The sequence below is a fragment of the Eubalaena glacialis genome, chromosome 7 (assembly GCF_028564815.1).
Source record: "Eubalaena glacialis isolate mEubGla1 chromosome 7, mEubGla1.1.hap2.+ XY, whole genome shotgun sequence".
NCBI lineage: Eukaryota > Metazoa > Chordata > Mammalia > Artiodactyla > Balaenidae > Eubalaena > Eubalaena glacialis.
Window position 1 is genome coordinate 44,860,949 of NC_083722.1, and position 24,108 is coordinate 44,885,056.

At 39.7% G+C, this 24,108-nt stretch overlaps 1 protein-coding gene across 2 annotated transcripts in view; it reads left to right on the forward strand.

The window, feature by feature from the left end:
- Nucleotides 1–1,638: 1,638 nt before the first annotated feature.
- Nucleotides 1,639–24,108, forward strand: part of ZNF451 (zinc finger protein 451) — an 84,598-nt gene continuing 62,128 nt past the window's right edge. Inside the window, exons 1-4 of one of the 2 annotated variants that reach the window (XM_061195194.1) lie at nt 1,639–1,706; nt 2,070–2,153; nt 8,629–8,709; nt 10,170–11,862. In XM_061195194.1, the coding sequence (XP_061051177.1) occupies nt 1,686–1,706; nt 2,070–2,153; nt 8,629–8,709; nt 10,170–11,663 (1,680 nt within the window). In that variant the 5' untranslated portion in view covers nt 1,639–1,685 and the 3' untranslated portion in view covers nt 11,664–11,862. Of the gene's footprint in view, nt 1,707–2,069; nt 2,154–8,628; nt 8,710–10,169; nt 11,863–24,108 lie in introns of those variants that run through there. The other variant, XM_061195193.1, reaches the window with a different exon arrangement.

Below are 24,108 nucleotides of genomic sequence, written 5' to 3' on the forward strand. Positions count from 1 at the left end.
TCTAATTCCCTGGCCGGGATTGAACCCTGGCCCCCTGTATTGGGAGCGCAGAGTCCTACCCACTGGATCACCAGGGAAGTCCCACTTTTAGAAATTTTACTTAAACATTTCAATGGAGGCAAAAAACACTCTACAGTCTTATGTTGGCATGCCAAAGTTTAACCATTCTGTTCCCAATCATTAGACATTTAGATGTTTTCCCATTTCTGCTATTACAACAAATTTGTGATAAATAACATTTTGCATAAAGATTTTCCTACAGATTAAATTATGTCCTCAGGATAAATCCTTGCAATGACAAGGAATGAAGAGTTATGAGCATATTTGGGCTCTTGTTTTCCAAGTTTTACACATCAACTCCTACCTGCAAATGGTTAAAGTAAATGTTCCACTGAACTCTCACCAGCACATTGGGAGAATCCTAAATACAAGTTTTGCCTAGACATTTAAAAGTTTTAGAAATATTTACTTTACATACAGCTTTTAAGGAACACGACAGGCAGGTCTCTCATTCTCAATTTGCCTCTACAATTCTCAAACTGAAAAGCAACTGAAGTCATAAAGCCCTGGAAGGAAGTATGGACTATTAAGCAATAATTACTACCAATATAGGTAATCACATGTTGGGCATGTATGCAGACAGGCAAAAAAGGCATCTAAGATTTACAAGAATTTTCCAACTTAAAGTCTTTTCAAAACCTTTACTAACAATTGTGGGTGTGTAAAAAAAAAAAAATGGGGCTTTTTGGTAAGGCAGTTAAGTGAAAAAAATAAGAACACATATTTGACCATGAGTGAACTATTTTATAGGGTTTTTGAGCGTGAACACTGGAAAACAGTCAACTATTCTATTTTACTAAGATACTATCTGAGAACATCTTTAAAAAGTACGTTGTAACATCACTGGCCTAAGGCCCAGTGATAAAGTTGTCTGGGCCTCGGCTCCCTATCCTACTGGGCCCAGGATTCTCTAGCCTCGCCAGCTCTCTTCAGGTCAACCTGGAGATGGGAACTCAGGGCCTCAGTTTTCCTCCTCAGGTGTATTAATACAGGCTCTGAGTGGAGACTGAGGATGGAGAACAGGTGAGCAAGTGTAAGGCCGCCTCAGATTTCTGCCCTGATCTTAGAATTCAGCTAAGCATCCACGTCTCCGACCCTTCGGGGAAAAAGGGAGAACTGATAAATTAGTCTCCATCACCCTCCTGTCACTTCCACAACCTCACGAAACCCATGCCTACGCCCTCCTCCCCATCCTCATCCCCGCCCTTTACTGTAAAACAGAACCCAGCCAGCCCACCGCCCGGCGAGCGGCAGTGACGTCAGCCTCGAGGAGCGCATGCGCCATGCCTCGGGGTCCTCTTCCGTCCTTTTCCGCTAACTCCTAGGGTGGTCTCGGTGCTGTTGGAACTACAGTTCCCAGCGGCCGGCGCGGCGGAGGAGGGAGGCCGGGACTGCGACAGGGAGGCCAGGCACCGCGGGCCTAGCGGGCCGCTCCTCCCTGGGAGGCGGTTTTGCAGCCCTTTCCGCCCGCGGTGTCGGCGGCTCGGCGGCGTCCTCGGCTCGGCGCGCACGCGGGGGCGGGTCACGGCGGCGCGTGGCTGGCTGGCAGGCGGGGCCGGCGGGGAGGCTGAGGCGGCGGCGGGGACGGCGGCAGCGCGGGTGCCGGCAGGCGGGCCGTCGGGGAGATGGGAGACCCAGGGTCGGAGGTGAGTAGCGGGCTGGCCACGGCGTGGTGCGGGGTCCCGGGGGTGCTGGGCCGGGCCTGGGGGCCTGGGGGCCTGGGGGACGAGGGCCGCTCAGCAACAATGGCCGCCCGGCCCGGCTCGGGGACCTCTGCTCGGCGCGGCGTGGGTTCCGAGGCCGACTGCCTCTTGGAGGAGCGTACTCCCTGCTCCTCTGGGAGAAGGGATGCGGAGGGGCCCCTGCGGTCCACGGACGCGAGCTCGGGCTCGTGGAGGCTGGGGCTCCGTTAGGTCTCCTCGAGAGCTTTCGTTTTTCGGTTCCCTTTGGAAAAATCTTCTGTAAGTGCGGGGTTGTCTAGATAACCGTGTTTTGGCTTATTTTTATAGATAATAGAATGTGTCCCTCCAGCTGGGCCTGAGGCGTCCGAGTCAACACCGGAGGAAAATGAAGATGACATTCAGTTTGTTAGTGTAAGTAGCGACGATATTCGGGTTTTTCCGAGTCAGAGACTATGCGTGATAAGCCGTGATGTGATTACCCCTCACCTGTTCGTTCATCATGCAGCAGACGTGTGTGAATGTGTGATAGGGACTGTACACTGTGGAGCAGGGCATAGGAGTAGGGAATTTGCCCGAAGAGGTGTCTGAGCAGCCCCAGTAGGCATCACAAAGCCTGTGGCCTGCGGTGCGTGTTGTACCCTGAATCTCGCCCCTCCCCCTGCACTTAGAGCCGTTCATGTACGCAGGGTTGTGGTCTCCTAAGACTGTTTTGAAATGAGACTAAGAGTAATTTCTAAAAGATAGCACACAGGTTAGGGAGAAGGGGCGGCTAGTGATGAGGAATGAGGTAGAAAACCAAAAGGGCTGCAGGAACTCAACTTCTGAGCCTGGGTGTCTCCATAACGTGAAGGCGGGTGGCTTGAAGACTTCACTAAGCTCTGAGCTCATCCTGTTACAGCACAGTCCAGCAGGCGAGGTTCACAATGAAGGGCCCGTATCACCAGGAGCATCCTGTATCTTTCTGTTTTTATTCCCTTTGGACAGTAGTTTTCAAGCATTAGTAAGTAGAAGTGTGTGGATTCCCGGACCTCACTCCAGACCGATGGAATCAGAAATGGGAGGTGGGGCCCAGGAATCTTCATGTTGGTGCAAATGCAGGGGTGTATGAAGCTGTGAACACACTTTGTAAAACATTGGTTGCAAAAACTGAAGGGGGCGCTATGATACATTTGAGGATAATTTCCACCCCACACTGTTAAAGTTTTATAAAGGCTCTGCTTAAAGTAGTATCTCACTTAGCTAGAGAATCCTTCTACTGTAAATGATTCTTTTTGAATACTGTAGTTGAGGTTTGCTATTAAAGGTGTATAATCTTTTTTTGATTCCCTGTCTGATGTGTATTTGTGTTTGTTGGTTCTTGGACAATTTTGAAAAACTGGTTATTAAACAGTGTCTTCTATGTACCCCAACATTAGGCCATTGTGGTGATGCACTGTTGTATTGTGTTTCAGTGGGTTTGTTTAGGAGTCTTTCACAAGATCATTTCTTGGGTTTTTTTGCCTTTGCCCATGCATATGGTGCTGTATCCTTTTCATTTTAAACTTTAAAGGTTTGGGGGCGGTGGTAGAAGAAATTGTATCCCGCCTGTTCCTTCACTGTGAATTGAAGTATGTTTGGCTCTTCAGGACAAATATTTCAGGTTCTCCCTGAATATGGGTATATTTGTGAATGGAGAATATTTACCTTGGTATTTTGTGGAAATTAAAGTGAGAGGGACACACTTCTTTATGAACTATGGGGCTTACTTTGAGAATCACAGAGGGAATCTACAAAAATAAGATTAAAAAATACATATATATAGGTATTCTGTGGAGTGAAGAATTGTGGTGTAGCTTGTCAGTACTTAATATAAGCATGTATTAGACTGAAGTTTAAGAATATTCTTTTAAGTTAAATATTATTTTAAATGTAGAGAATCTGTTATATCTTTGCATCCAGAGTAAAAAATATACAATCAGTGAATTTGTGTCCATCTTGATACATCTTATATTTATCTCTGTTTCCAGATATAAGTTCAAAGGTTTGATAGTTCCAAATGGAGAAGTGAATTATATGTATTAAGTGCAATTACAGTACTAGAAGAAACCTATTAAAAACATTCTTTATGCCTTTATGGTGATAACACTTCAATGAATTAATGATACCTTAATTCTGTTTTAAAATACATTAGAGACAGAATCTTCTCTCTCTCTAACCCAATCTTACACTTGACTCCTCAGGTAGTGCTTGTTCAATAAAAATAATAAATAGTCTGTGCTTAAGATTTCTTCAGATACAAAAAGAACATTGTGATATTACTTCTTGATTTACACTGGTTTGGATTTCTTAGTTCATTCTTAGTCTAACTTTCCCATCTTTAATCCGCATGGTGGCACAGTAGTTTTTGTGTGGTTTAGAAAATACAGAGTTTGAAACTAAGCATGTTGAAGGAAAGGAAGGATATAGATGTGGAGGTGCAAAAATGAGCCCTTTCATTTAAATTTTATTGAAATACACATACAGAGAATTGCACAGTTCATAAGTGTGCTCTCTGATTTTTGCAAAGCCAATACACATGTGTAAACAGTGCTTAACTGAAGAGACAGAATGTTACTATACAAACTTTTCATTTAGGTCTTTTGCTCTAATTTTCTGTTTAATTTAGTAATATGATCCCTTATTCAGCCACCATCTTTATTCTCTGCATTCTTTGAAACTGCAGATATGTTAGTTAATTTACTCCCAGAAAACTGTTTTAACTCAGGGCTAATGACATGATCTTTCACAGTGCTACTCTGGATATAAAGGTATAAAAACTGCTGAAACAGCCTGTCATAATCTTGATAACAGCACATGAGATTTAGGCTTCAACCAAGATGATTGGTATAATGTGGAATCATTGAACATGTGGAATATTTGTATATTTTCATAAATTACTTAAGGGGGGTCATGGACAAATAATGAGGGTGTCTTTTTGCTGGGTGTCTTGGGGTTGTATTAGCTCAATAAATAAAAATAATGCTGGAGCAAAGTCCTGAATTAAGTACCTTAGAGCTACAGAGATTAGTTGGAAGTACCTCCTACCCATAAGTGTCAGTATTTCAGTGTGAGAGATGAGATAAGGATGAGGACTTTGTAAATAGTTCTAGTAGAAAGTAGAAAGTTATTTTATAAAAAGTACAAGGTGCTGTAAAAAAAAAAAAAAAGACATACGATTTTCAGTTTATTTTTCATAGGTAACATTTAGTGTTTGTATGTGTTTAAAAGAGTATTTTGAGAAGAAACAAGGAAAGTCATCAGAATGGGAGAGCAGAGAGGATTATGCTTAGTTCTGGAGGGTACTTGTTTTTAAGTGGGAGAAGGAAGGATGGGCCGGATAGTATAGATTTTGAATTGTGGACTAAATTTGAACTTAGAGCAGGCATTTGGGAATCATTTGAAATGTTTGAATCGGGCGGGACTGCAGAAGTAAACTATGTCCCTAACTTCTCTATGTGGGAAAAAAACCCATGAATTATTTAGAGTTTTAGATTAGATTTTTGCATCTGTGCTCAAATCCATGTTCTTTGTTTTAGACTGGGGTAAACTAGTTTTTCTGTAGACTGTATTTTAGTGTATTGACATCACTTTCCAATTAGTAGGTGTTTGGTGTTTTGGCTTTGTATGAGAAATCAGTTTTCTAATAACAAGAATGAAAGCTTATTTCATTAAAAATATTTTTTAAAACGTAGAATATTAATTAAACTGTGTTTCTAAACTGTTTTCCTTCTGCCTGTGCTCCTGCCCCTAAATTGTGTGGCCTTGGAGTAGAATCCTTTGATTTTGTTACTGGTACAGAGGGGATGAGAACGATGGTTCACTAGTTGATGGATGAAGCAAGTTTAAATAAAATACCTTGTAATTGGAGGACCACGTGCATTTATACTTTTTAAGAATATAAGCAGCCATTATAAACGTAGTAAGAAATTGCCTTTTCTTGATATTTGTATTATAATTATTACTGTTTGAGGAGAATTAACAACTTATTTTTTGGCCAGTGTTGTGAGTTATTCAGAGTTGGGGACAATAGCAGGTAGACTTTTTTCCTCAAATTGAAGGAAAAGAAAGTATCTTATCTCCGAAACTTAGGAAATAAGCATTGATTTAAACATAGTGTGTATACTTGGAACTGCCTCAGAATTATGTGATTAGAGACCACACAGCCAATGATGTGATTAGAGAACCAGATGGGCCTCACTTAGCTTTCTCCTTCGTTAAATGGCGCAATAGTGAAGTAATGTGGGGACTGAATGAAATAACATACATGAAAAGTTTAGTACCTTTGACTGTACAAGGCTCAGTGACACATGTTCCCGATTAGAGTAAAATCAATGGAGTACCAAAGGGTTTTGATTCCTTAGGTTCGTTATGGTGGAAGTTTGTCCATATCCACTGTGAAAATTAGCTAAAGTATTTTCCTTTGGAATACTTATCTTCCGTTGTTTTTCCACTCAGCCTCTTTGCCTTTTTAGGTCTCAAACACATGCTGTCTTCTCCTACCATTCTGTCACTTATAACTCCATAATATTTGTTGAGTGAACGAATACTCTCAATGACCCCTGCTCTTACTCATGTATGGACTTCCTATCCTGATTCATTTTATTCTGCTCTCTTAATTAGTGTGAATCATAAGTTGTCATTGTTCAGTAGTTCAAAGGTGGCTGGGTATCAGTGTAGTGGTTGACCCCAGCAGGATATTTATGCTACTTTTCTCATCTGTCCTTACTCCTGCCCTTCTTTCTCCTGTTTCTGCAGCTACTTTTTCATCTTCTTTGTGACCATTTTCCTGCCCATTCTGCTTTGTGCTTTGTGCCTTGTGCCCAGTTATCCTTTCATCTCCCTTTTTTCTCTACCTGCCAACCCTTCATGGAAGCTCTGCCCCAGCCTCTGTGTTTCTGGTACCTCAGGGACTTTCTTGGTGTGCTGCTTCAGTGGGCGTGTAATAAAAGTTCCTAACGTACATTTCTTGAGGAGAGCAAGCTATTATATTTTTATCTCCTCTACTGCCTTATTGGATTGAATGTATGATTTTGACAACCTTATTACAAATGGTAGGTTTGGGTCTTAAAGTAGGTGATTCATCTCTGTTGACCACACATTGCAGAATATCTGTCCCTCTAATCCTCTTTTTTAAATGTCCATTTTTACAGCTCAGGCAGAAATCCTAATTACTTTATTGCATGAGCCCTGCCCAGAAGTTTTGCTCTCTGGTTTTATCTTAGTGGCTAAATCACCACCTGCAGGGAAAGCAGTTTCCTGCTTGGAGAGAAGTTGCAGCCTAGTGGAGAACTTTGAGACTGGATGCCTCGTCTCAGGAAGAGGATCTTTAACTAGATCTTAGCTTCTGTCTCTTGACCTGGGGTCTTTTTCTCTTAATTTTTCCACTGAATATATCACTTTGGCTTCCCAACAGCCGTCTTTCCCAATCCTGAGAAATCTTTCCCTCAGCCATGCTCTCCCCCTATGTTCCTTTCTCTTGTTTTAAACATAGTAGAATTTTAAAAAGAGTAATCTTTACTCTTGGCCTTTACTGCCTCATTTTCAGCTTAATTTTTTAGAGCCTGACTTGTATGCTCACTGCTTTCTTGAAAGTTGCTCTGTCAAAGACATTTTAAAATCTCCTTTGTTGCTAAATTCAGTGGCATTTTTGGTTTGTTTGTTTTTTTCGGTGCTCAGTGTTTTTGGCCACATTTAGCATTGACACCTTTTCATTGAGGTTTTCTCTATCTTTATGTTCTTTGAATTTGTGCATTTCTGATTCTTCTCAGAGCTCTGATTACCTACTTAACTCTTCTTCCTAAATCCTAAAATTCCATCATTTCCTCAAGAGCCTCCTTGAATCCCTTCTTTCTCCTCTTTGCTTTCTTCCTTGGCAATATCATAGTTTCAGTTTAGTTCTAGAGTTACTAGTCTTGTAGGGGAGCAGCTTTCCAGTCTCCATTTCCAGTTACGTTCCTATACCCAGATTACAGGCTTGCATTTCCAGCTGTCTGCCAGGTGCCTCTGTGTACCCCTCGTACATCATCCCATTATGGCCAAAGGAATGCCAGCTTTCTGTCATTGTATTCCAAATTTATGTCTATCCTTTAGTCTCCTAAGCTTGAAACCTTAGAGACCACTTTGACTCCTTGTGGTTGTTGGGGTTTTGTTTTTATAGTCAATCATTTTTTGGTTTTTGTTTTCATCTTACCTGTATATCCTTTTGTATATGCACCACAGCATCACTGTTATTTTTGCCATCACCACTATTTTAATTTTGCATTATTATGTGTGTGCACTGATTAATTATCCTGCTTTCCCTGCTCTCCATACTTCTCTATGTGATTAATCTTCTTAAGGTAAGCTCTCATGATCTTATTCCCGTCTTAGTATTTATTGATTCTCTTTTGCCTATAGAATAAAATCTAGGCTTTTAAGCTTAGCATTCAAGGCTTGGTCTGCGGTGGAGTCAGTATGGATGGAAAGAAAAGATGAAGGAGAACCAGGTTTGATGTGTGACTCTGTAGGAGTCGGAAGTACAGCCTAGCTCCTAGTCAGAGATACCCATCCCATCTGAAAAGCATTGGCTTACAGTATCTGTGACCTTGTAGCACTATTCCTGTGTTAATAATCCTCTCCCCAAGGAATCAACACAGTCCGAATACCCTACCTTGGCTTAGGCTCTTTTAGGTCTTGTCATCATTTCTTAGTCTTGTGCTATGAATATTTTCATCTGCATTTGTTCTGATTATTTTCTACCACCCATAAGACTTCCTCTTCAGAAGAGTTCTTGCCAGTCAATCCCAACATCGACAAAAAGGATTGTTTTAAATGCTAATTTAGTTTGAATAACTCTCCATGACTTGTTAATTTGTTCATTTTTTCCTAGGAAGGACCATTAAGACCTGTTCTGGAATACATTGATCTGGTCAGCAGTGATGATGAAGAGCCTAGCACCTCTCAGAGTGGGGTAAGTATATTATATTTGACTTGCATTTCTTCACTTCTTCCATTTAAGAAGCATTCTCTAAAGAGAGTCATCAAATCAACAATGGCTGTGTTTAGGTGCTATTGTGCTTTAGAGAATGGCCTGTTTCTGTTAGAATGGCCCTGAGAGGTAGTCCAGGGAGTCCTCTGCCCAGGAGATCTCCTGCTTCCAGCTTTGTTCCTCTACTTTCAGCGAGGATGTGAAAGGATTACGTGACACAGGAAAGTTCTAAGCCTTGGAGGCCGTATCTGATAAAAGGGAAATGGAATAAAACTGCAAGATTTTTGGCTTCCTTCTCCTTTCCTGTCTCTCCTCAGGTGCCCTGTAGAACTGGATCCTTTTCTTCCAGAACCATGTGGCCACAGAAAATTTGTTGTATCTTGGAAGAAGGGATATGTGAAGATCCTTTAGAAATGGAATATGGGGAAGGGTTGTGGATTATTCAGGCGTCATCCTTTTAACCTCCTCTCTCCCCCTCGTATTTGGGGTTTTCTCTCTGACCTGTGATTTATTGGTTGTGGGTTTGACCTTTAAACTTATGCTTCCCTTACTCTGAGAACCAAAGTAGCTGAGCACTTTGTAGCAATCTTGTCTTTCATTTGTCTTAGCCCGAATTTCTGTTAATGGGCTGTTTTCTTGATTCATTAGAGAACTGGCTGTGTGTTCAAGGCGGCCAGAAAGCTACTTGCTGTATGGTATAAGGTATTGGGACTTGAACTTGCAATCAAAATACCTAGGTTTTAGTCTCAGCTTTACTTCTTATTAAGTCTGTGAATTTGGATAAGTAGCCTTTTAACCTTAGTTTCTTTACCACATAAGAATAATACCTACCTCACAGGGTTGTTGTGAGGATGAAATGAGGTAACAAAGCTCCTTGAAAACTACAAACCATAGAATAGAACTGTGCAACTGGAAAATTTTGTTGTTCATGGAGAGTGAATGAGAGAGAATTTTTAAAGGGATTTAAAAGTGACTCTGCAGTGCAGGACTTCTAGAAATGTTTTTTCTTCTCAGTGGAACTTTTCCCAAGTTCTCTTTGCCGTTATTAACTTCTACTTGTTGCCTTACATATGTTGAATGGGATTTTTTTAAAAAATTGTTTTCACCAATAGTCTTGCTGCCTCTTCTTATTCTAGCATGGGAACAAGCAGCAGACTAGGATGGCACCCCTTGACCTGGGCTTGTTTTTACTCTTTTAAATAGACACAGTGCCAGGTTAATGCCAGTAGTTGGTTTTGGGCCTTTGGGGTAGTGAAGTTTGTGGATTTGACTTCTGTGGTCCCCTTGCTGACCTGAAGTGGATTGTATGTTTCATTGTTAATTATAATAATTTTAAAAATTGAGTTCTACTTACTGGACATGCATCTCTGCACTTGAAAGTTAACATATTAAAAGCATATTTTTTTTCTTCCTTGGTTTTCTTGTTCATGTGGATAACCCAGAGAATGCCTGAGTCTAAGGTGCCATCCTCTGAGAGTCATCGCCCAGAAATGTGCTCTAGCTGCAGTGTTCCTCTTCCCAGTGGAGACAGCAGCTCCTCCTCTGGGAGCTGTACCAGCAGTCCACACAGGATAGTTTCTCAACCTTCTTCTGTTGAGAACCCATTGGAGAACCAGAAAAGTGATCAAAGTAATTCAGTTATTAAGATCTCTGAGACAGAGATGCTTAAGCCATCACAAAATTGCCAGATTCTGCCTTCATCTCCACTTCTGGTCCCCCAAGAATCTTTGGCCTCTTCAGAGGTCAAGGAGGATTTACCTGTAGAGTCTTCTGCCTCACAGCACGGACAGGATGCCATCCTCTATCTCCAGACACAAGTGGCTGAGATGTCCCGAGTGATACGTGATCTGCAGTCCAGGAGCTGTTTTCGATTTCATCATTCTAGGCCAAGTGAGAATTCCTCGGTTCCTTGGGACATCTCTACCTCCAAGGAAGAACATTTATCCACAGTGGAAGAAGAAGCTGACTGCAAATCCCCCTCAGCTGATGACAAAGGGCAGCCAGCTGACCCTAGTCAGTCTAGTTTCACAGGGCTTTTGAAAAGAATGGAACAAAGAGGTATTATCAAGAGAGTCACGTTACAGTCTGAAGCAGAACCATGCGAAGGGAAACCTGATTGTGTGACTTCTAAGAAACGTTTGGTCCCTCCACTGCATCCTCTTCTGAGAATCGCCACCACTGAGGTTTTTAAAGACCCTGCTGATTGTCATCCTTCCTCCTTCATGGGACACAGGGTATATCCTGTGGCCAAGGATACCTCTCCTTTCCAACCAAATCCACCGGCCGGGGGCCCCATCGTAGAAGCATTAGAGCACAGCAAGAGAGGAAGCACAACATCACCTCTGGATTCTACCTCGAAAGAGATGGAGGTCATGGGTTGTAGATTCTACCATGCTGCTTCCATTGCAGCCCGAGCTGCTAGCTACATGGCCTATATGACTCAGTATCAGCGTAAACTCTGGGAAGACATGGAGGATCTGGTCCATGACCCAGAGTTTGATCGTGGAAAAGCAAGATGTATAATATCTGATGGTATGGATGCGGGCCTTTGGCAGCTTTGTACTACTAGGGATATAATGGACTCTGTGGTCAGAGTTATGGCAATGGCAATAGACTACAGAAGGCAGGCTTGGCTTCGACTCACATCTCTCACTAAGAAAACCCAAGAGAAGATCTCACACTTGCCCTTTGATGGTACTTCCCTCTTTGGACAAGATGTGAATGCTGTAGTTGCAGAGGAAAACAGTATAAAAGAAAATGACTATAAAGACCACAGCAAATACTATAACCAACATCGATACTTCTATAGTCATGACCAGAAAGCACATTATCACAGTAGAGGATACTCCAGAGGGGATTGGTACAAACCCCGAAACCACCCCTATAGATACAGGAAAAAGGGAGAATCTCCAGAACGCCATGGGTACAAGAATTAGTAACCCATTCACGTTCAGCAGTGCACCTGTCCAAGATGCTAACTGTGCTGCTTGCTCCTCCCATCCACACAGGATCTACAGGTAGGAGGGCACCTCAGAATCTGAACGCATGTCTGGAATGATCACAGCTGACATTTGAATTCTAGACTTTTGGAATGAAGTAAAAAAGAGACTCATGCTTTCTTGGCCAAGTGAGTGGTAGAGACGTTCAGTAGGGTTGGACAAAGATTTACCCGTTATTTCTAGTCCAAAATAAGTCTAGAGGAGGTTACTCAGGAATCTGAATCCTCTTACGATTAAGGAAAAATATAAATATTTCTTCCCCCTCAGGAAAATCTCACTGGTAAACTGAGGACTAGGAGATTTTGGATCTGGAAATAACCTACTACTAGATCTCTAACACCAGAGGCAGATCCTTCGTTTTTAGGTCATCAGTGCTTCCTTGTTTAGGCTTCCGTTTGTCAGATCTTCACAAAATGACAAATCTGTTATAATCTCTTTATGTCAGAGTGATCAGCTCACCAAGTGTCCATACTACTGTCAAGCTCTGTGAGACTTCAGAATCAGCCTTGAAGCTGTATATCAAGAACTAAAATTCAAATCAAAATTTGCAAAATCCAGTTCGCTTCCAGTGGGGTGGCTAGCTGTCCCAGGCCTACTGTGGACACCAGCTGGAAGAAGACTTTCCTACCTGTGACATCTCTGTAGAAACTTTCACAGTAACTGTCTTCACCACCCAAAGCTACACAGAGAGAATTCTCTGCAGTTGTCACTCCTAAGTCTGCCAAGCTCTCATATATCACAAGCTGTGAGACCTGGTCACGGTGTTCTCACAGGATAATCTGGGCCTTTCACCAAGATGACCTTGACTACCTTCTAAACTTTTAAGCTCCGTAATTCATCACGCTCTAAATACAAAAAAGATAACGCACATTAGTACCCTGGAAATCAAGGATGTTATACCATCCAGGCATGCAAATCTGAACTCTTGAAAGAGCAAGAATTCCAAACATGCCTGACAATCTGGCCCTCTGATTGTAATAAAGAGGGATGCCATCAGTCTAGATTTTACTGAGAAATCCTTCAGATTCAGAGCATAACTGTGGATGTAGTAGAGAGAACATCTCATGCACTTCTCTTTCTGGATGTCCATTAACGATTTCTCAAGACTTCAGTGGCGTGTTCTTGGTTTATTGGTCCCTTAATCTAGTCAGACTCTTACCATGAGAGACGACTTATCTTTTTGTTCTCAGTTCTTCGCATTATGATTTCTCCATCAGACTGGAACTGGCAGCAGATACCTCAGTTACATGTCCTACAGTATCTATCTCGAGGCAGTGGCTGTGCAGTGCCCAGCCCTTAGACCCTTGTCTTCACATCGTGACTTCAGTTTTGGAGAAAATGCCAAATTGGAGGGGTCTGAATACATCATCTAGAATTATTTGCTTGGCCAAATAGAAAAAAATTTTATCAATAGACTCATAATTTTGTAATTTCTTGGTTTGTCGAACATCTGCATTTTTTTTTTTCATCTGCTTGACCGTAGTATTTTGGGTCTACTCTTAGTGGACTATGACACTGTTTTCGGGTTTATATGGGTTCTGTTTCTTGCCATGGTTCCTGCACAGTGGTGACTGATGTTTTCCCTGGTGCCCCACTTTTTAATAGTTTATTGGAAGCCCATTCCCCCTCCTCATCATAACCATATTCAGCACCCTTTTTGTTTACTTTTCTTCCTCTCCCTGTTTGTGCTGTAGAGGTCGAAGATGCAAATATCCCTACTTGGAAGAAGTTATTTTATTTTGTCAGATAGTTTCAGGGTACTGTATTGATTATGTTTGTCCTATTTGTAGATGAAGCTTAAGCTGCAGTCTTGATAGAGTCTCCTCTTGGCACATTTGGTCAAGTCATATCTAGAGTTAACATTTACCTTTAATTTTTCTATACTTTTCACAAAGTTTTACTTCTGTTTTAGGTCCGTGCCAGTGCTCTAAGAATTCTTTCAAATTGAACCCTAGAAGAGCACTGATAACTGTCTAAAAAGAAACAAGGGCTTAAGAAATCATACGAAGATTTTTATAGTTCACGATGTGTGCTCTGCCAGTTCAGCAGTCTCATGTGCCCTTGCTGTAGCACCGTAGTTTTCTTCTGTGAAAGGACTAGCCATGGGGAACTTGCTGGAGAGAGAGACCTTGACACTTTTCTGTACGGCTGCACATAGATGTTCCCAGTTATCTGAGGCTACTTCGCACTGCTCCCACTTTTCCATTTCTCCCCATCCTTTCCCTGAATTACATACTGGGTCACCAACTTGATGATTTTTGAGATACTCTTATTTTCCAAAATTCAAACCAAAATTATGTTGCTTGAAGACCTGATTCTCTGAAACTGCTCTGGCATTTCCACCTGACCTGCTCTTTTTAATTTTTTTATTTTTAATTGTGCTTAAGAAAAGACATAACATAAAATTTACCATCATAACCATTTTTAAGTGTATAGTGGAGTAGTGTTAACTGTCTTTACGTTGTTGTATACCTCCTCCTTTCCTAAATGTTTGTAGAGCAGCATTACTGCTGTCTTCATTTTGTGTTATGTTGCTCCGTAGCAACAAGTAGCATTGCTTTGCCACTCGCTGATTGATACGCCCAAGCATCTCCAGAGATCTTTCCTAAAAATAAAAAGGTATTGAGATATCATGGAATTGGTGGTCGGGTGGCTAGCTTCTGAAGGGGTTCGGCAGTTGTGTGGGAATGGGGCAGAACACCGAAGTGTGGGAGCAGGTTTAGCTGTAGATTGGGTGCTTGACTGCAGAAGAAACAATATTCTTAACCTGTTTTTTAAAATTAGTTTAAAGTCTTTCTCTGGCATACTTGAATGATGATGGTGTTATAAAACTAAAAACAGGGATTTGGTGTAGGCAAACAGCCCTAATAGACAACCACAGTAGTGTATGGAATTCATAATTAGATAACAGGTTTTCACATCATGTCTGCCATTTGCAGAGCCTTCAACAAGATTCTCCATCAGGCCAGCCTCTGATGTTTGAACAGCTCTAGGTCTTCTAGGAGGCCTAGCAATCATCGCAAGTTGAGTGATTTGGTGTTCTTGAAAGGGATGTGTCTAATGATCCTTTTTCTTTAAAATGTTATTGTTTGACTAGACATAAAATGTATGTGGAAATGATATGATTTCTCATGGTTACTGTGTGTACACAGAAATGCTGTTTCTATTCGTTGTTATATGAAGTGCCTTTTTAAATTTCACACTATTGTTTAAAACTTAACATTTTAATGTCTTGCATATGTTGCTGGTGATATTTATGTAAATTCTGTACAGTGATTTTTTTATCTTGCAGTTTATTCATCTTCTGTACAATTGCACTATCTAAATGTACTCTCCTTCTGAATGTTACTTTGTTTTCATTACAGCACTATTGATTCATTTCAGAAGGTTGTAGAGTATGTCCCTCCCCCTTTATTTAAATAACTTCACAGTAGTTATTTTAGTTTTTAGTGATTGGCTCAGTTTTCTGGGCGTTGAGGCAGCTTTGTTTTCTATATCTAGGTTCTAGGTTTCTGATTGAACCATTTGTCTCATGTCTAACCTTGTTCTTAGCCATGGTAACACAACTTCAATTTGATAAGTGGGTGTGTTTACTCGGTAATAAGTAACAAGGACATTAGGAAAATGAGTATATTTGTTGACACTTTATCTTTTTTTTTTTTAAGACTGTGTGACAGCTTATCAGTGTAATTGCATTTAAACATTATTATTATTATTATTATTTACTGCGTGGCAGCTTCTTTATCAGTATAATTCCATTTATTTACCTAGCCCTCAAAATGACATTTTGAGGGGAGCATAAACTCAGGCTACTTGGGTACTGTTTAGTATATTACATTACTATTATACTAATAATTTACTGAATGATACCTAAGTGACCTGATTGATAATGTCCTTAAGGGCCTGCTCCATCCAGGATAACCTCTCAGGTACCGTAAACAAGGAGGTTGGAATCGACGCAATCCAGAATCCCTTCTAGCTGTAAACTTGGATACAGAGTTAAATGACATGGATGAACAGAGTTAAATGCCACATTCAGTATTCTTGAGGACATACTTAATTGGGATTCTGGTAAAGGTTAGAAATTACGGATTAGATCTTTGTAGAAATAGTTTAAAGACTGCAATAACTGAATACTTTTTTTTTTTTTTTAATGTGAGGCATGTTTTGCCCAGACTTGAACTGTTCAGGTTCCATTGGCTTTTGAAATTTACCATTCTTACTTAGTGTTAGTGGCTAGTCCAGTAATTGACTGTCAGATCTGTATGCATCTCCTTCCTGTCGTTTAGTTGGCTGGACCTATTCTATATAGTTTTTCATTAGTGTTTACACCAATCAGGTCTTCGTTTTTCACTTAAGAAAATAAACAGGTGGAAGTTGTCAGTAAGCTGGTGACGATCACTGTGTTGAATGCAAATCTTTCAGTTATTTATCCAGATATAACAAGTTTTGTAAGCCATTAAAATATGTTATGGAATGTCTCTTCCTGGATGAATGATGAGAATATTGTTTTATTAAATCTTTTTTTCTTGTATTGATTAGTGGGATGATATCTTTGTACTACTTTGTCTTTTCATTTGCTTGACTTTATAAGAATGAAACCTTTTTTATAGTAGTGTTTGGTACCATTGAGATACTACTCAAAATTAGGTTTGCTTCCTGTGGATATATCTGGAAGTGATCACAGGCCAACCATGTCCTTTTGATGTTAGCATCTCAGTTATTTCATTCTTTGTATTGGGTCTTTTCTTCCCCTTTATGTAAAACCTCTTTCTAAAAGGATGTCTGATCTTCCTTAATCTCTTTGATGGAGATTATATTTTTTATTCTACCAGTCTGTACTAGCCAGGATTTTGATGTGGCTTTTTATGTTTAAATACAATGCCTTCAGCATTATTGTAAGATTTTCTAGTTTTCTCTTAAAAATGTCCTTTTTAAAAAAAAATAGCCAGTCCAGTCTCACACTATCTGGCTATTGAACTTTCATCAGTTTTTAATGCCTTCTTGTTTACTGGTAGTAGTATTTTCTCATTTCTGTGTAGTCTTTGTGCAAATGTATTATTACATGTAGTTTGTGGTCAATTGCATTTTTTCTCTCTAATAAAAATTTTAAGTTCATCATCATTAATTTATAGTACAGCCCTGACATACACTGTATCTTTAACATTAATCAGTTTTTTTTCTAGGTCGTAAAAACTTTACTGGTTTTGTTGAGGTAACTGTCTATTTCAAATGGTCTATTGGATTTTCTGATGCCTTGTCAATTCAATAAGAGTTCTCAGGTTGTCTGTAGTTTCTTTTAGGACTTTGGAGATCTCTCAAGTTGTATTGCGTTTTCTAATAGTCCTGAGTAGTGTATTCCTTGGTAGAAGTGAAAGCAGATCCTTTATATCTGGTAATATTAAAAGAAATTCTTTGACCTTAAATGGTTCAAGTGTTATCTTGTGGGTTCTGTTAGTAGTCCCTTTGTAAGACTAACTTTCATATGCCTTTTTTTCCCCATGAGCTATCCTGTGCTTTCTGTTTTCTTTCATTACCCATAAAAGTGGCTCTATCACAGCATTCAATTTTAAGGGCTACAGTTAGACCTCTTGTTAACTCCTGGTTTTATGTTATGGCTGTGTTTCACACTGCCTTGACTTACAGTGTAGTGATGTGCTAAAATAATTATGTTTGTGGTCCTTTTATCTATACTGCTTTTATTTAGTGAGGCAACAGTGATGTGGATGATAGGGGAAAAAGACATTTTCCAAGTCACTAAACATAGTTTAAAATTTTCAGTTCCATTTTAAAAAACATTTAATTACATTAAGCTTTCTGCATTTAGGTGTGCAGCCCATTCCTTTCTGCCTTAGGGAGAATAATTGTAATTAGTTTCATTTAGATTCTTAGCACAGAGTTGAATGCGTGTTGGTCTTTGCCTAATGGCTTATAACAGCTCCTGTTTTCTTTTGCTTTTGACAGAAATGTATTTTGACAGATGTTGGAAGCTCTTTGATAGTATTGGGTCTAATTGGCATCTTCCTACCTGGGAAGGATTAGAGGAGAGAACCTCCATTGATAGAGCATATATGTACCAGGCTGTCTGTTGGTTGCAAGGGACTCTTGAGGCAGAAATGCACCCTTATTTTGCAGATGAGGAAATGGAACTTACATTAAACGATTTGCTCAAGTGGTGAGCTTTGAATATACACTCTGTTCCTCCAAGTTTCAATTCAGTGTTGTACTCAGTGGCCTTCTTTTGTCTTTCAAGGTGCCACTCAAATCTTAACCTCTCTGAGAAGGTAATTTGTCAAATAACTACCCTTCTTCCCTGGATTTTGTGTTTATGGCCGTACTCTTATCCCTTATTACTTAATGTCTTTGTTAACTGATTCCTGGTTATTTCACTTGTCCAATCAGAAACCCGAACCTTCATTCTCACATTGAGGTTTCACTGTGCTGGACTGAGATGATTTCTGGATGCGTTGTCGTTGGCTTCTGTTTCATGGATTCCTTATTTGTGTCCCATTCATTTTCAGCGCTGATCATTTCAGTCATGGTTCTTGATGCTTGTGTTTTTCTTTGTTGTGCCTCTTTTGTTTGTTATACGCTTTTTGTTTCAGACATACACTTAAATTTTTTTTTTAACTGGTGTCTTGAGGATACTGGCTTAATGAAAGGAAGGTGGAATGCTAAGCACATGGTATTTGAATTCCAAAGAACTTGATCTGAGTATTAGCAAGTCACTTATTCTCTGAGACTAAGTTTTCCTACTCTCAAATGAGGTAATAATGCCTGGAACTTCAAAGCCTGATACAAATTTCCTTTCTTTAGTGGTTTTGCTGTTTCTACCCACATTTGTAGATTTCTTATAACTGTGGGATGGTATTGGATATAAATACAGATATACTTTAAGATGTATTTAATAGTATATAATAGTTCATTTCATGTCATCACATCATGTTCCCCTTGTTTACAGTTTTTTTTAAGGCTGAACCATTAAGCTACATATAATACAAGCCCAACAGTGGATTAAGTCATTGAAAGATGTATTTAAAATAAAATAGTCTCTTAAGTGCAAGCTAAGATATGCTCATAATAAACAATAAGAAAAAAATTAAAAATGTAGAATGAAGAGCTAGAATGTATAGGTATGTGTATACAATTTTTGATGGATGGTATTTTGTCATTTTGTGTCTCTGATGGAAACAGTCAGTACCTGCTATGTGCAAGCAGGCCCTGAGGAAGGTCTGTGGATACTGGGAGTTAATAAGAGATGGTATGTTCTCTTGAGAAAGAAATACCAACACAGTGTAATTGTCCTATTTAGAGGAAAGCCTGTGATGAGGTTGGAACAAAAGAGAGGGCCATCTGAAGTGGTCCAGGAAAACTTTTCTTACCAGGTTCTCGAGCTGTGGTTTGGAACGTGATTGGAGAAGATTTACCTGGGCTAGTGGAGAAACAGGAGCCAGACATTCAGGTGAAGGAATCAGTGTGTGCAAGAGTGTGGGAAACATCGTGTATCTGGTTTTTCAGAATTGTAAGGAACAGCCGCTGTGGGTGCAATTGGAGGAGATCAGGTTGAAGAAAGGATAAATGTACGTGAGAATGTATTGGTTCCTACCTATTCCAAGCATACTAAGATATGTAGCCATTACTTGTAAGGTCGTAGAAGTAGTCTGTCTAGACGTTTCTTTGTCCACTGTGGACATCTAGGCAGTTCCTTTTCTTCCTTGAACTGAGCCAGAGGAAGGCTCTCCATCAGTGCACCTCTAGCCCCAGGGACGGCTCCAGCAGTGACAACAAACGGGGGCCCTGTGGGAGAACAGCTTTGGTGATGAACAGGATGCTGCTGCTAAAGAGGGAGGGGCATCCCATCATGGTGGGCAGGTGCACACTGCAGGACCATCTGTGGGCCATGTTCCTCACTGCAGCTCAGTGCGGCTTGTTTCCCTGTGCATTGGCTTACAGATAATTTGAGCGTGGACTTGGAGAAAATGAAGGTATTTCTTTAAAATGTTGCTTCTTTGGAGATTGGAGATGTGTTGCACAGGGCCTGTGAACCTTGTGCCACTGGCATCTCCAGCAGCACCTAGAGCATGTTTTGTCAACTTCCTTTTTGTTTTTCCTCTGCTTTGAGTTTCCTTCCTTGCTCTGGTTGCCACTTTCACCTTTTCTCATCTCCACAATTCTTTCTTTTCTTACTTTGCCAGAGGTAGGGCAGTGGCACTCAGGGTTGAAACATTGTAACTCCCTTTTGTTTTGTCACAGCTTCATAGTAGGAGATACTAAAAAAGTCTCCTAAGTTCCAAGGTTGTTTTTGGGGGGGTTGGGGGGGTCCTGTGTCTAAAGAGAAAGTCATTCTGCCTAGGAGGGGAGTTTTACAAATACAGATATTGGTAATTAACCCAAAAGACATCGTAGGAAGAATCTTATTGAAGAGGTTTGGTGGTACGAGCCTTCTTCACTGAGTAGTACTTTACAGAATGGTGTATATCTATATGTATGTTTTAAAATTTGTTCATATAAGGCATATGTTCCATGTACTTTGTATTTGTAAACAATAACCAGTTTGGGGGTGGGAAGGAGATTGCTTTGTACAAAAGGGTTGTTTCCGGGTTTTAAACCTTTGCTGCTGGAGATGGTAAATAAATATTGTACAGCTTTGCTGTGTTTCTCTCTTCTGTTCTATCTGTATTGGAATATAAAATTCTTGAGAAAAATTGTTGCTTTTCAAAATGTTATTTAGGGTGTGGTTTCAGTTATAAGTTGGGTACAAGGGGATTCTGGTAAACAAAACTTATTCTAGGAGTGTAAACCTCATAAGACCAAACTACAGACCCAAGCTTTGAAGGGATGGGCAATGAGAAGCAGGCTTTGAAACTGGAGTTTGTATGAAGTAAAGCAGTTGTTTCAGGAATTCTTTTCAGCCTGTTGAACTGAAAATGGCTTGCCCTAATTCTTGATTAATATCTGTTTCTGTTATGTTTGGGCAATAATGTAATCCAGTCATTGCACTTCTAGATACAAAAAGAAACCTGGAGGGAAAAAGTTAAATACAAGATTATGTTCCTTTTAGAGACAAAATTTCCATCTGCTTTTATGAAGGATAGATGTTAAACTTATATTTTTAAAAGGCAAAAAGTAGTGATTTAAGCCAAGTTCATTATATTTCCAAACAAAAGATTGAGATTCTCGAGACTTTGTCTTTATACAGTCTTGTTCATTAGTAATGAAAATTTTCTTAACAATTTTATAGCATATTCTAATGCAGAAATATTAGAAAATAAAGATTAAAAAAGGAAAAACCCTCTAGACAGAAATAACTACTGTTAACATTTTGATTTATAGCCTTCTAGATTTGGTTTCTTCTAAATATTTTTACAAAAAATGGGGTCATTTTCACTTAAAAACAAATACAAATGATATGGAGAAAAGGCATTGAAATATATACGTTATAGCTTCATTGACAAGTGGGATTTTGTGCTGTGTCATTAATTTGCTTATTTAAAGATTTGGTGTGCATTTATTTTATGGTTCACAAAGCAGATCACAGTTTCATAGCAATGTTAGAAATTTTAATAGTTTCCAGGAAATCTTTGTTAGCTCATTAAACTTGATTAGTATATGAAGGTATTAATTGCTTTGGTAAAATTTTTGCCTAAGTAGTGGAATTCTCATTGGACGTTATTCCTGATGATCTTTTATGAGCAAGATTGTGAGTTCATGGTCAGAACTGGTTTCACGTTCACTTGAACTGATTTCAAGTTTGAAGTGGTTATTCGTCTGTAGCAAAAAGAGAAAAATCAGGACAGTGCAACTAGTTTTCACAAGGTTAAGTTTATTCAATAATGAGACTACTGAGGGAAATTTTGAAGTATTAGCTCAAGTTTGTGTCTTCATTCTTATGAAATGAAAAGACACAATGCTGACCATTGATATTAGTTCCTTTTTAAAAAATACCCTTACTTGACAAAATAAGGGAATCCTATATCAGGCTTTCCTTCCTCCACTGCCCCCTCCCCAATTATAGAGACCCACTGAATCTCACTATTACAGATTAGATATCAGAAGAAAGCCCTCTTCCCTTCCCGCCCAAGTTATCTATTTCTGGACTTGGAATTTTTGCTGTAACTGCCAAGCTCCATTAAAAGATAAACATTGTCCTCTAAAACAGAAGAATTCTTGCTTATTTTCTCCTAAATATGCTTAACTTTCATGGATATGTGCACTCAGATATAACCAGTATCCTTAATCTGCTGCCATTTCTAGGACACAACTCAAATTTGCTTTGTATATAAGAATTTCATAGTGTCCAGGGGTGAGCATAGACAGGGTTGCAGGGAGAGGCCACATTAACCTGGCTTCTGAGGTTCTGGAACAGCTTTCCTTCCTGTACCCAGTGTGGCCCTCATTTTGTAACCTTCCAACTCCTGATCACCCACGGATTTTGGTATGTTGGACTATGTCATTGGAATCTTACCTCTGGTTCCCATTTTTTAAAACCATCATTTTAGTTAAAAAAAATTTCATAGGGACTGAACTAGAATCTGCTTTTCAACCTTTTCTGGCTTTACAGCTTTCTCCTTAATTGTTAGGACCCCACAAACTTCCCCAATGGGAGGGGGTGGGTATGGAAGAAAAACTGACTCAGAGAAGTGATCTAAAATATTGGCAAATAGGGACTTCCCTGGTAGTCCAGTGGTTAAGACTCCACGCTACCACTGCAGGGGGTGCAGGTTCGATCCCTGGTCAGGGAACTAAGATCCTGCATGTCATGTGGCACAGCCAAAATAATATATATATATATATAGAGAGAGAGAGAGAGAGGCAGAGAGAGGCAAATAGAGACTCTCCCCTCCCCAATATATTTCTTAGGACTTTCCTATGCTCCTCCCCCCAAATAACTGAGCGGATACACTTTCTTGCTGGTCATTTGCTCTCATTGTGGACTCTTTAATGTTACTCTTTAGTAGTATTTAATATAGAAGTTAATCCAGGGTAATCACAACAAGTGCTTCAAGAAGGATGACTGAAGATCTGTAGCTGCTAACATTCTAAATGAAACTGAGAGCCCATTATTCTTACCATTGGGAGCCAATTCCATTTCTAGTTTGAGAAGTTACATATCTGAAAGCCTGACCTTTCTTAGAAAAACTCCAAGGGCCTAAAAGCTTCTTTAGACTATAGGCTTTTGGTGAGATTGGCAAATCTAGCCTAAGAAGAGTCCTGGAATTTTGTGATTTCACATTAAATTACAATTCAGCATTGTGACACTAATGGAATGGTGGAAAGATATATTGGCCCCTTTTCATCTTAGTTCTACAGGAAACATTTAGGATATTTTCATCTAGCCTGAAATCAGTTCACTTTCTGCCCATATTCTGACAGTACTGTAGCTTTGGTTCTGCAGATGGGTCAGTAACAAGGTGGCCTGCAGTAAGTTTTTCCCCCGTGTTCTGATCAGTTAAAATTTATTTCTGAACGTATTGATTCTTTGAATTACCAGTTAAACTTCTGTGCAAAATAAGGCCTTCTGTGACCTAATGGGTTAAATAGCTAACATGCATTTTAATATCAATGATCCCTCAGTTTTTCCAATGCCGATATGTTCTTCCAGAACCACAGAAGAATGTAATTCAGTGAGATCTGAGGCCAGCCCTCATTTTGGATCACTAACAATGGAAATCCCAGGGACTTGGCTTTCTGGAGAGAGTGAGTGTTCATAGATAACCTATTACTCATGCCTGGCTTTAACCAGCAACCTTGATCCCCAAACCCAAGTTTGTGATGGAAAAATACCAAATGAATATCATCCTGCTGCACATGCTTAATTTCTTTCCCCTTTAACACATTCTTGTTTAAAGTACTTCCATTTTGTCATTTTTAAATGGCAAAGATTTCAAAGTTGAAGTTCTTCCTTTCTCTAGCTACCATTTCTTTTCATCTACTCCCAACAGATTGTCTCTCAGATCTGCTTTTCTGCTTTCAATGTAGGTAGCCAGAGTTCTTTTTTTCTTTTTTTTCCTGGAAACTAACGCACCTTAGAGGGGAAGGAGAAGGAGACCAAACACAATTCTGAATGCCTTTTGTTTTCAGCATCAGGGCCATAAGGTCTTCTGAGCCCTTCAAAGTCATGAAAGTTAATAAACAGATCAGCAGAATTAATTGGAAATAAGTAATCCTGTTATTGACATAACCATATAGTTAAATAAAAGGCAACAGGCTACTGATAGCTAAATATAAGAAAAATAATTTTAACAACTTAATAATACCAACAGGTTATACTTACTTGACCTTTAAAAGGTAAAGTTCTAGGGCTAGAGCTTAATTTTAGAATGAAGTTGAAGAGATCCAAACAAAAGTTTAAATGTTGATTAAAGGGCTAAATAATTTATCT